Here is a 13,579-nt window from a genome sequence, read left to right as displayed (position 1 = left end):
AGGTATTTTATTGTATTTCTCTCTGTAAAATACATGTGACAATAAATGTCATAAAAACCATTCATTGATGTGACGTCCATGTTCAAGAAGGAATGGAGACAGAAACTAAGAAACCATAGGCCATTTGATTCACATATTTGTTTGAAAGTGCTCAAGTCCATTATTATGGAAGAAGTGTAGGATCGCACAGCACAATCGGTTCTGATATAACGTGATAGTTCCGCTCTTGTGCGATCTCGTGTTGTAAGAAAACTGTGCAATACCTGAGCCATTTAAACTATTGGGGCTGGAATCGCAAAAATAGTCAATACAGATAAGGAAAGTTTGTGTTCTGTAAGTAATGGGTGAAATTCTTTAATCACATTAAAGCCAATTCGTAAAGAGAAGCCCATTTATGTTCATGTTCTGAGTCAGCTCAGAGCCACTACCACCTCACCAGGCCCAACTAACACCAAAAAAGACACATACCACAGTAAAGCCAACTGTACAGAAGAGGACCTCAAGTTTTGGTGAGACTGCAACTGGAGTACTGTGTATAGTTTTGGTTCCTGTATTTAAAAAAGGATATATTGACATTTGAGTATAACCGACAAAAACTACTTTTTTAATAAATATTTTTATTGAAAGAAAGATTTTAGGTTTTTTAATAAAATTACAAAACCAGTACAAAATAGTATGACAACTTTATAATATAATAGCAATAATAGAAAACAAACTACTACTCGACTCCACAGACAACAGAAACTCACAAAAAAACCCTATAAAGACTACAGTTCAATAAATAACCAAGGAGAAAGAAGAAAAATAAACATTAAACCCCAAGTTATAACAAAATAACTTAAATGATATTCAATTAAACTACTGCACTCAGCGTAATCTCATCATGGCTCCCCACCACTCAGAACAATAGTAAGTAGACCTGTATTTATTTAGGATTCTTCCTCCCAGGGCCCCAAACCGACAGACACAGTCCTCACGGCTAAATGAAGGCCCTGAATAGTAAAACTGATGTGTCTACATCAATATAATTCAAGAAGGGCTGCCATGTTCTGTAAAACAATTCTGTTTTCTGGTGCACCATACACATAAGGAAGTCCAGGGATATGTGCTCCATGACTGTCCTATGCCAGTCGAGAGTCCTGGAGGATTCTCTGACACAGCTCATTAGAATGTTCTTCCTCATGCAGAAAGAAAGGACATTAAACAATTTCTTCCCATGCATATCCAGGGAGGGAAGATTTGAAAGCCCAAAAGGAGGGATATTGGATCCAACCTAACGTCAGTTCCCAAAACCTTATCCAAAGCATACGCTTTGTCATCCCAATACCTGCGGATTTTGTGGCATGACCACAAGCAGTGAGTAAGTGTACAAACCTCCATTTTGCACTTGGGGCACATTGGGGACACTCCTGTATTGAATTTCACAAGCCGTTCTGGTGCCCGGTGAGCACAATGAAGTACCTTCAGTTGAATAACATGGGTCCTATTACAAATAGAGATCTTCCTAATATTTACTCAGATATCCTCCCACATCTCTGAGGAGTTGTGGGTAGTGATGAAGGATGTAGTAGGTTGCAGAGAGACATAGATAGGATGCAGGGCTGGATTGAGAGGTGGCAAATGGAGTTTAATGTGGACACGTGTGAGGTGATACACTTTGGACGGAGTAATCAGAATGGTAAGATTCTTGGGAATGCAGATGAGCAGAGAGATCTCGGTGTCCACATACACAGATCCCTGAAAGTTGCCACCCAGATTGACAGAGTTGTTAAGAAGGCATACAGTGTTTTGGCCTTTATTAATAGAGGGATTGAGTTCTGGAACCAGGAGGTTATGCTGCAGCTGTACAAAGCCCTGGTACAGCCACACTTGGAGTATTGTGTACAGTTCTGGTCACCGCATTATAAGAAGGATGTGGAAGCTTTGGAAAGGGTGCAGAGGAGATTTACTTGGACGTTGCCTGGTATGGAAGGAATGTCTTACGAGGAAAGGCTGAGGGCCTTGAGGCTGTTCTCGTTAGAGAGAAGAAGATTGAGAGGTGACTTAATAGAGACATACAAGATAGTCAGAGGGTTAGATTGGGTGGACAGGGAGAGCCTTTTTCCAAGTATGGGAATGGCAAACACAAGGGGGCACAATTTTAAAGTGAGGGGAGATAGGTATAAGACAGATATCAGAGGTAGTTTCTTTACTCAGAGAGTAGTAAGGGTATGGAGTGCTTTGCCTGCAACAGTAGTAGATTTGCCAAGTTTAAGTGCATTTAAGTTGTCATTGGACAGGCATATGGATGTACATGGAATAGTGTAGGTGGGATAGGCTTCAGATTAGTATGATTGGCGCAATATCGAGGGCCGAAGGGCCTGTACTGCGCTGTAATGTTCTATGTTCTATAATTCTTGAGACCGAATTTTATATAGCCATTCAATGTCCTTCCAAACATTACTACCTAACAAGTGATAGAGTGCTAACCAAGAGGGTGCCAGTACACCAGAGCACTCTCCTCTCCATGTCCGATTTGTAGGGATTAACCATCAATGTAGTCTTTTTTTGTACGAAGTCTCTAACCTGGAAGTAATGAAAGAGATCCTTCCTAGGTAGCTCGAACTTCTGACTCAGCTGCTCAAAGGACATCATGATCTCCCCATCGAATAGATCTCCTAAACAGGAGGTTCCTCTGGACTCCCAGAGCTTAAAGCCAGAGTCCATCGAACCTGGCTAGAATCCCGAAATCCCCATTATGGGAGTGAAAGGGAAGTTTTTTTGTAAATTGCCCTCGCCCTGCCGCATCATTCTCCATGCTTTAACTGTGTTTAGGACAGTTGAGTTTTTACAGTGATCCATAACAGTTCTCATTTTGTCCATAAACAACAAATTAATGAGGGAAATTTGTCTGGGAGGCCTCAATGTCTAGTCAAATTGATCGCGGACTGTGACAGGCCCATTCAGCCACATAGGATAACAAGGAACTCAATTGGTACTTCCTGAAGTCTGAAAAATCTAGACACCCCCCTTCTCTTGCGGAAGCTGCAACTCATCCAGCTTAATAAGAGGGCATTTGTGATACCAAATAAAAGATACAAACCAGCTGTAAAGCCTGCGCAGTGTTTGCCTTGGCCGCCTCAAGGGGAGCATTCTCATGGGATATAATAGGCGAGGAAGAACCTTCATCTTAACCAGAGCTGTTCTGCCCAATCAGGGTATTGGAAAATTTTCCCAGCGCTGAAGGTCCTGCCTGATTTTCTCTAGCGGCTGCCCATATTTTGCTTTATATAATTGATCGAGAACCAGTGTAATAAGAATGCCTAAATACATAAAACATAGAAAAATACAGCACAGAACAGGCCCGTTGGCCCATGATGTTGTGCTGAGATTTAATCTGAGTGTAAAATATAGTAACTTAATCTACGCAGCCCTCAACTCATTGCTATCCATGTGCATGTCCAGCAGTCGCTTAAATGTCCCCAATGACTCTGCTTCCACCACCACAGCTGACAGCGATTCCATGCATTCACAACTCTCTGCATAAAGAACCTACCTTTGACGTCTCCTTTATACCTTCCTCCTAATATCTTTAAGTTATGACTTCTCGTACCAGTCCATCCTGCCCTGGGGAAACGTCTCTGGGTATTGACTCTATCTATTCCTCTCATTATTTTGTACACCTCGATCAGGTCTCCTCTCTTCCTCCTTCTCTCCAGAGAGAAAAGTCCAAGCTTATTCAACCTTTCTTCATAAGGTAAGCCCGCCAGTCCAGGCAGCATCCTAGTAAACCTTCTTTGCACCCTCTCCAAAGCCTCTGTATCTTTCCTATAGTAGGGCGACCAGAACTAGACACAATATTCCAAGTGTGATCTCAGCAGGAACTTGTAGAGCTGTAGCAAAACCTTGCGGCTCTTAAACTCGATCCCCCTGTTAATGAAAGCCAAAACACCATATGCTTTCTTAACAACCCTATCCACTTGGGTGGCAACTTTGAGGGATCTATGTACTTTCACACCCAGATCCCTCTGTTCCTCAGAATCCTATCTTTAATCCTATGTTCAGCATTCGAGTTCGACCTTCCAAAATGCATCACTTTGCATTTAGAACATAGAACAATACAGCACAGAACAGGTCCTTCGGCCCACGATGTTGTGCCGAACATTTGTCCTATCCATGTACCTATCCAATTGCCACTTATCCAGGTTGAACTCCAACTGCCATTTCTCTGCCCAGCTCTGCATCCTGTCTATGTCGCGCTGAAAAATGCAGTAGCCCTTTATACTATCGATGACACCTCCAACCTTAGTGTTATCTGCAAATTTACTAATCCACTCCTCAACCTCCTCACCCAAGTCATTTATAAAAAATACTAAGAGCAGAGGCCCAAGAACAGAGTCCTATGGGACCCCACTCCAGGCAGAATACTTCCCATCTACAACCACTTTATGCATTCTGTCAGCCTGCCAATTCTGAGTCCAGATAGCCAAACCTCCCTGTATCCCATACTTCCTGACTTTATGAATTACAGAAAACCTCCCTGTCCCCAGCAGAAGGGGAAACGGATTCCATCCCCTAAGTTGGATATACTAGTAAGACCCCCCACAGACATGGCCACTGATTTCATGAAATTCATTTTATACCGTGAAAACAAACCAAATAAATTAATCACTTGTATTGAGCGGGGCACAGATGTCATTGGATCGGTTAAAAAGAGAAGACATCATCCACATAGAGGGTAATTTTATGCCTGCCTGACCCTGCATCCTGGGCAGTTATATTGGAATCTGTCCGAATGGCTTCCGCCAGCGGCTTGATCACCAATGGAAATAGTAGAGGGCACCCTTGACGGCAGCCCCTGCCGACACTAAAACTATCTGACCTTATGCTATTTGTGAGCACCGCTGCTTTCAGATCACTATATAGCGCTGCCACCCAATTGGTAAAAGCATCTCCAAGACCAAACTGTTCCATGACATAAAAAATGTATGGCCAACCCACCCGATGAAATGCTTCTCTGCATCCAGGGAGACTACCAAACCCAGGATTGTTCTTTGCTGACATATTTGGGCCATATTTAATACTCTTTTAATGTTATTGGTAGACCTACGACCCTTAATAAAACCTGTCTGGTCCTTCTTTACAATAAAAGGCAATACCTTCTCCAGCCTTAACGCTAGCATTTTCTACAGGATTTTAAAATCTACATTCAATAAGGATATAGCCTATCCCCGCCCCACCACTTCTGGCCTTGACCTCCATATACACTACCGCATGTTCAGAAATTCCCTATTCTGCAGAACAGTACCAAGTTAAAAAGGCCGATGGGACAAAAAAACATGTCCCTTGCCCCAGACAACACAAAGTAAGGAAAAAAAATTACCAATATCGTATGACAAAAATTTAAAAGTGGGCACCCAACCCACCCCCACCATACTGTAATCCTAGGGACTCCTGGTAGAACAGCAAAAAAAACCTCTCCCCTCCCCCGGCCGGCCGGATATCTAACAGAATACTGGGTTTTCAGGTACCTCAGCCGCAATTTTACCACATCAACGGTCTTCCTCTTGCGAATCACGACCGGGAAAAAGTTCTGAAAAAGCATGATTCATGATCCTTTATATACCATAGCGTTCTAGAGGCTTCCAGCATCATTTATTTGTTTCTATAATTCTGGAGTTACACTAGGATCGATGGGGGTGGGGGGAGGAGGCAGTTGGTTCAATCCGGGCCTGCGGATTGTGACCTTCTGAGCCCACTTGACCCCCACTACCCCCACCCCCACAGTTTCAGCCTTAGAAACTGTGGGAGCCTCGATTTTCGAAGTCGTCGACCTGTTCCTCCAAGGCCCACACTCGACATTCCAGGGCCTGTCCGCTGAGGATTCAGCTGCAGTCTCAGAAGCGGCGGCCGGTTGCTCCGCCGTAACCCCCCCCCCCCCCCCCGACACGCTGCCCGAGACGCTGGATCTCCAGGTCATGATCAAGATTGATTCCAAGCTGGCCCGGGTCTCTTCCATCGACGAGTCGATCTTCTCTTGGAGTTTTGCGAACTCAGAGATCAGGCTCTGCTCAGCAGTTGAGTCTTCTGGGTGGCCCGGAGGCTGACACTGCAGTCACGGATGCGTCCGTTGCTGCAGGGGACTCGCTGCCTGATGTGAGCCCCGTGCTCCTTTCCCCTTAGTTATCTTTTACCTGCATCAAACTGTTCAGAACTGGTGCTAAGTAGTTCTAAGGGTCGGGAAATAGTTATTTTTAACAAATTGGACAGTGAAGGGAGGGTGAGTTCTCCAATTTGTCTGGGTTCTGGTGCAGAGCTCAGCAAAGCAAACCTACTGGGTCCCTGCCATCTTGAATCCCGCTCAACGAAAACGACTTTAAATCTACACAATTCCACTTTCCAACACTTGGCCCACAACCTTGAATGTTATGACATTTCAAATGCTCATCCAAGTACTTTTTTTAAAAATGCTGTGAGGATTTCTGCTTCAATTACCCTCTCAGGCAGTGCATTCCAAATTCCCACTGTTCTCTGACTGAAAATATTTTTTCCTTAAAACCTCTCTAAATGGGAAATAGGAAATAATGGGACATTTAGAAAAGGCTGATATCATCAAACACAGTCAATACTCTTTTGTGAAATGAAAATGACAAATTTTCTAGAGTTCTTTGAGGCTGAAACAATTAGAGTTGATAAAGGTGAATAAGTAGATATTGTGAATTTGTACTTTCAGAAATAATTTATTAAGATGCCGCATAAAAAGGTTATTGCACAAAATAGCAGCTAATGGTATTGGGGATATCACGGATGAGGATTGGTTGATATAGAAGACAAGGAGTTGAAACTAATGGGTCTTTTCCAGGTTCAGAAGAATTAACCCTTGGAGTTCCACATGGTTAGTCTTAGGGCCAATTTTTCCCTCTCCGTATTAGTGATATGGAGGAGGGTCAGTGTGGATTGTGTTCATATTTGCTTATGATACAAAAATAGGTGGGAAAGAATGTTATACTGAGATGACAAGGAATCTGCAATGGCTTATAGATAGGTTGTTTTAGTAGACAAAGACTTGGTTGATGTAGTTTAATTAGGAAGCTTCAGGGTCACTTTGGTAAGAAGAATCAAAAGCAAATTTTTATTTAAAAAGAGAGACACTCCAAAAAAGTGCAGTACAGAAAGATCTGGGTAATTTTGTGCATGAAGCACAAAACATTAGCATGCAGGTACAACAAGTAATTAAGGAAAACGGGTTTTTTGTCTTTATTGCTCAGGTTTTGAATTTAAACATGGAAGAAGTCTTGTTACAAATATACAGGGTGTTGGTTCAAAGCAACTAATGTACTGTGTGCAGTTGTGGACCTTGTATTGAAGAAAGAATATACTAACATTGAATTGAATTAGCTCTATTGTCACATGTACTCAAATAAGTATGGTGAAAAGTTTACAAGTCATCACATTAGGGTGCCATCTTAGGTACAAAGGTACCTAGGTACAGATTCTTAAGAATAAATTATTAGGAAAAAGAAATTAGTAAAATAAAGAAAAGATCATGCGAATAAATTAGAAAAGTAAATAAATAATAAATTCAGAAGAACAGTTGTTCCAACCCAGTTCACGCCGGCACTTAGCCTGTAGGAACTGGAAGAGAGATCTCTACCACTTCGCCGCTGCCTGTGCCACACCCACCCACATGGGAGTTGCCACACTTTAGCCACCATCTCTTCATCACTTGCCATCTCACCACCTCGTTGACACCGCTGAACCCACATTCCCCCCACAACCAGGAGTCCCCAGCTTTGCTGCTGCCGCTGCTTTGTCGATAACCAGAAGTCCCCTCTCAGGGCCTATCGTGATCGCAACCTGGTGTCTCTGGCTCTGCTGCTGTCAATGTCCAAAAATACCTGCTCTGGGCATAACATGATCCTGCTGCCATCAATGCTACCTCCCCAGTTGGTGGAGGAGCTTTGCTTACGTTGCTGCTGCCACCGGCCCTGAACATGGGTAGGACTTCCTTGCTGCCAGTGCCATCAGCCCCAAAAGCTGGGAGGACGTCCTTGCTGCTCCTGCCTCCAAGCATGAGAAGAGGCTGCATCTGCCACTCTGCACATCGCCTGCTATCCTGGCCATGCAGAAGTTGCTGACCAACCTGCCACAGCAAGGTTAAAAGATAAGAAAAGAAAAACAAGACCGAAAAAGAATAGAAGCAAAAGGAAAGAAAAAAAGAAAGAAAGCAGATGTGATCAGATGAGACCACATGCAGCTCTCCTGCTCTGTTGTCATCTTGCTCACAGGCAGTTCAAAATAGATTGACTAGACTGATTCATGGGACGAAAAGGTTTACTTATCAAGAACAAATAAACACATTAGGCTTTTTTATGCCTTAGGATTTAACTGGATACTATCCTCAAACACCTTTGCTGACCAATTAGTTCATTGTTCTTCTCATCGATTCTACTTCTTGATTGAAATAAGTGTTTGCTGTGTGTTATGAAACATTTGTTTAATGTTTTGCCACTACTCATCTCCTGACCTTCCCCTTAATCTATTTTCCTAGCTCATTTTAGACATTTTAGACTCATACCTCTGTAATTACCCTTATTTAAGTTGAGGACACTGATTTTAGACCAGACTCGCTCTCCCTGGAACTGCATTTGAAATCTTATTATGTTGCGATCACTACTCCCTGAGGGCTGTTAACTATTGGATCTCTTATTAATTTTAACCTCATCACATATCACATATGATTGAAAAAGCAAGTTCCCAGCTAAGTTCTGCAATATTGATTGGAAAAATGAAAGTTGATCTTGTTGAAACATCCATGATTCTCAGAGATCTTGCCAGGTTAGATGTTGAAAAGATGCTTCAATTAGTGGGGGATCTCAAACTGGAGCACATAGTCACGGAATGAGATAATATTCATTTAAAGCAGATGTGAAAGGATTTATTTTACCAGAGGGTAGTGAATGTCTGGAATTCTGTACCCCAGAGAGTTGTGGAGGCTAGTTCACTCAAAGTATTTAAAGACGATGTAGAAGCTTTTTGAAACATCAAGAAATTGAGGGCTATGAGGAGCTGTCATGAAAGAGTTGAAACCTGGAGCCATGATCTTATAGGATGGTGGGGCAGACTAGAGGGGCTGAATGGCTTTCTCTTGCTCCTATTTTAATGTTCTTATGTTTAATTGGATCATACTTTGAACCAAAGTAGTATGACATATTTTCTGTGACACATTCTACAGGAGTGGTTGTCATTACTGGCTAATGAAGACTGATTGTTACCAAAAATATATGTGTAATAGAGCAGAAAATATAATGTTTCTCTGACTTATTGTTTCCCATGTCAGTAATGAAAACATTGTAACTAACTAACCTTTCGATTGAAGGGGACTTACACAAATTCTTATGTCAAGAAAATCCAATCTGCTGCCTCTAAGGCATTTGTTTTCAGCTCAACGCAAGAATCATTGGACAGAATTTTCAACTTGAGCATGCTCCAGTGAATGGATCATCTATCCATTATTCTCCCTGACTCATTTTGCTTCCTATTAACTTTAGTTGGGTAACAAGTGGTTAATCTTTCTGTTTTATGCCCTCTGAAGTTCAATGTTCTACTTACTATTTTTATATTAAAATGGCAAAAGGGAAGTAGTTTACAATTTGAGCTGACCTCATTTAATTGCTCCCAGACAACTATAAAATTAGTTTAGATTATTTATCTTTTAAAATGTTAGTGTTGGCTGATCAAATTTGTCTGTCCAATTAATTGAGACCAGGGGCTGAAAATTACAGGATTGGGAGGTAGGATGGAGTTATCCCACACGACCTGGTTAAAGACTGTCAGAATCAGCAGTCCCTTGGAATTGAGGAAGGCATCTCTCAGGTTTGATGAGTCTTTAGATGACTGAGGACCCCAATTTTAATCAACAAATATTTCTGCAGTGGTTCATTGTTGCTTGGGAAAATGGAATTTGCATCACTGTATTTGCTTCTCTTTCCTCTGCTGCCACAGTTCCGCTTCACAGTAGAGCTGCTTAGTTTTGAAGCGATTTGCACCTTCATGGATCAGGAGGTGTTATACCTACTGAGTGGATTGCCTTTTTAATATTTAAATCTTCCCATTCCAACTATTTATTGGCAAGGGTTGGGTAATATTGGGGCCAGTTGAGTTTTGAATCAGATATATTAATTCTTAGTTATTTACCTAAATGTGGGTTAACTGCTGATCTCGATGCTCTTCCATCATCAATATTTTGTGGGTGAGCTTAAAGGGTTGGCTGGGAAGGTGGTGGACTAGCCGCACAACCTAGTTTACATGCTCCCATGCTGAAAATACACCTAATAGGCTCTTATTGAGGGAAAATGTGCATTAATTTTATTGAGGCATGTAAGAGTCAGAAAGCATCATTTTGCATAACATGAATACAAATTGTTATGTGATGTCCAGTTAGATAACAATTCTGTCTGAACTTAAATAATTTTATAATTTGGTTAATTTTCCAGCATCGTTACAGAAGTGACAACCAAGTCAACAATCGGGAAGTTACGATTCTGAAGGATGGGAAGTAAGTCACACCCTTGTATTCTTCAAATTAATAACATTCTTCAAATTACTTTTTAATTCTTTTCCAAATTCCTCCCCTCCTTGGCTGTTACCTGTTCAAAGTGCCAGGACCTAGCTGCTGTTCATGTTCACAATTCGAGCCACTTCACTGTTAGGGTGCATCCCTGGTAATGCCTACCAGCTATTGGCTGTTCCTGTCCCAAGCTATTGGTAGAACCAGAGCTGAAAATGTGTTGCTGGAAAAGCGCAGCAGGTCAGGCAGCAGGCAGGAGACCTGCTCCTTGGATGCTGCCTGACCTGCTGCGCTTTTCCAGCAACACATTTTCAGCTCTGATCTCCAGCATCTGCAGTCCTCACTTTATCCTATTGGTAGAACAACCAAACTTCCCACCTTGAGTGCAAGCATTGCTCTAAGGGGCCCTCAGTAGCATAGCAACAGCAGCATCTACTACTGGATGTACAAGACATTAGGAAATGGGTTTCTAGGAGTTGGGGTGAGATGAGGCATTGTACTTCATTGTTGCTTGATGCAGAATACCACTCTCTCTTACTGCTTGCAACAAATTGGCATCGTAAACATTGCCAAACCATTGGACTGCTGTATATCGAATGTAACCAACCAGTCCACTGAGTTGTGCATACAACCAATGCAGCAAAATACTGGGAAGGCTTCAGCATAAACTACGGGGAAAATAGAAGATTTATGCTACTTGTCACTGGCTATAAAATCATAAAACTGCTTTTGAAAAACAATTTGATAATAAAAGGCAGCAGTATTTTTTTATCCTTATACTTAATTAGCAGTCAGAAAATTAATGGGGAATTAAACACATGCCCATTTTTCCTTCGTGTTCAGACTGTGATGCAGACCAGTTTTTGAATCCAGGCATGTTTAGACTGAAAAGTCACCTTGTATTTCAACCAGTAATGCTTTGACATCGAGCCCGAGGTTCTTCAAAGTTCATCCAAAGGTGTAATCTGATCAAAGTCTTCACGATATTAATAAGAAAAGACAGAAAAGTTAGTTATTTCCATTGGTTTGGGATTCTAGAACTAGGGAGCATAGTCTGCAAACTAGGGTCAAACCTTTCAGAGGAGATGTTCGGAAGCACTTCTACATACAAAGAGTGATTGATGTTTGGAACTCTCTTCCACAAACAGCAGTGGATGCTAGGCCAGTTGGTAATTTTAAATCTGAAATAGATTTTTTTTTAAGCAAGGTTATTCAGGGATGTAGACCAAAGTTGGAGTTAGGCCACAGATCAGACATGATCTCATTGAATGATGGATCAGGCTCAAAGCACTGAATGGCCTGCTCCTGTTCCCATGTTCCTATGACTCCCATACATCGATCAAAGCAGAGAGGGAAAGACATACTCAGACTGGTGTTGAAGTTTTCCTTTTTTAAAATTTGTTGAGCATTGTTGCTGTGTTATGTACAAATTCCGTGTTCTTGAACTGAATAAAAAGATGGGTGTTCTTCTCACATACATTAATTTGGATTTGGCACCAGAGTTTATGTATGTAAAAGTTTGTTGATTTGGTTTATTAAATAAAAACTTGAATCTAAAAGAAGGTGCAAATAAATCACATTTGTAGAGCTGTTAGAGATCAATATCGCTTTTAAAAGAGACAGAAGTTTCGCATTTCCTGTTTGTAGAAATCATTTTTAATGTATTGTGCACATACATTTGCATGTATTGATGATGTATTCTCACCGTATTGAAATTACTGTCAGTTAGTAGTGAATTGACAGTTAATACTGTCTAACTAATAATACTGGATTCAGTCAGGATGGCAAGTTTATGAACATGAAACATTTTGATTTCCATAAAAATCTTTTTTTTATGACTCTAAATTGTTATTTTAAAAACTTCCTTTTCACATTTTATGATTGTGGGATTTGAATTTGTGTTCTGAATTTCCAGTTCTGTATGCATCTGGAGGAGTATATGAATTGGAAGGGTTTAGAAGGATATGGGCCAAATGCTGGCAAATGGGAGTAATTAACTGAGGATATTTGGTTGGCATGATGAATTGGACAGAAGAGTCTGTTTCCGTGCTCTATCATTCTAAAATCCTGCGCACTTTTTAAAAATAATTTTAGTAATGGTCAAAATGTAAGTCCTTGTTAAATAAACAATTCCTAACAAATGCCATTTTAGCTTTTCTTCCTTCACTTGGAACACCTTCTTAGTTCCTGTCCAAACTTGAACTGAGTTAAATATTTTGTAGGATGATATTTCAGCATTGTAGGTGCACAAAAGTAATGTTTGTGTATCTTTGCTATTAAAAGGGCCATGCAACATTGCTGAGGCCTGTGTCACTATCACTTCACTGCCCAGATCAGGCGACACTGGCCCCAAGGTTCAGATGTCTTGCTGGAGGTTCTGGTCCAGTCCAGGGTCCTCTAGGCTTTAAGCCCACAGAGAATGCCCACTCAAGACATCACAATTGCTAAGTCATAGCAATCAGCAGGTTGCCTCCACATCGGTTGTGGATAGAAGGGCAGTATTTAGTTGTATTGGCAAACACAGTAAGAAGAAGAGATTTTGAGGACATTTGAGTGACATACATTCATTGCCTGTATGTTATCTGTGCTTCTGTGTATATATATTTTTTTCACTGGGACTGTTGTAGCATTTGCCACATGTTGACATGACCATCTGCAATGAAAGTAATGACACATCTTCCCTATCAAAAGGCGATGCTAAACTTCCATTGGGACACATTTTATTGCCTCCGATCATCAGCATTGTGTGTGTGTCTAGAAGATGCACGACAGATATTCACCAAGGTTCCTTCGACAGTACTTTCCAAACCCATAACCAATACTATCTTGGAGGACAAGGATAATACTTTACATGGCAATACCACCACATGCAGGTTCCCCTCCAAGCCACTCCCATTCAGGCTTGGAAATATATTGCAATTATCGATGACCATGAAACCTTTGTCGTTTCTTGGAAAAACTCATCTGGTTTACTAATAACCTTCCTTCAGGGAAGGTTACCTGAGCTGGCTGACATGTTTTGAAATAGCC

The 13,579-nt window shown here is 41.3% G+C and overlaps 1 protein-coding gene across 3 annotated transcripts in view; it reads left to right on the top strand.

Moving 5' to 3' along the window:
* LOC122548976 (phospholipid-transporting ATPase ID) overlaps window positions 1–13,579 on the top strand; it is a 272,266-nt gene that overhangs the window by 67,091 nt on the left and 191,596 nt on the right. For 2 of the 3 annotated variants that reach the window (XM_043688030.2, XM_087989438.1), the window contains exon 6: window positions 10,476–10,537. In XM_043688030.2, the coding sequence (XP_043543965.2) occupies window positions 10,476–10,537 (62 nt within the window). Of the gene's footprint in view, window positions 1–10,475; window positions 10,538–13,579 lie in introns of those variants that run through there. The other variant, XM_043688038.2, reaches the window with a different exon arrangement.

This window comes from Chiloscyllium plagiosum, unplaced genomic scaffold (genome assembly GCF_037043375.1).
Source record: "Chiloscyllium plagiosum isolate Xiang-an unplaced genomic scaffold, Cpla_swu_hap1 HiC_scaffold_1, whole genome shotgun sequence".
In the NCBI taxonomy this organism is placed as follows: domain Eukaryota; kingdom Metazoa; phylum Chordata; class Chondrichthyes; order Orectolobiformes; family Hemiscylliidae; genus Chiloscyllium; species Chiloscyllium plagiosum.
This window is presented reverse-complemented; position numbering and strand designations above follow the sequence as displayed.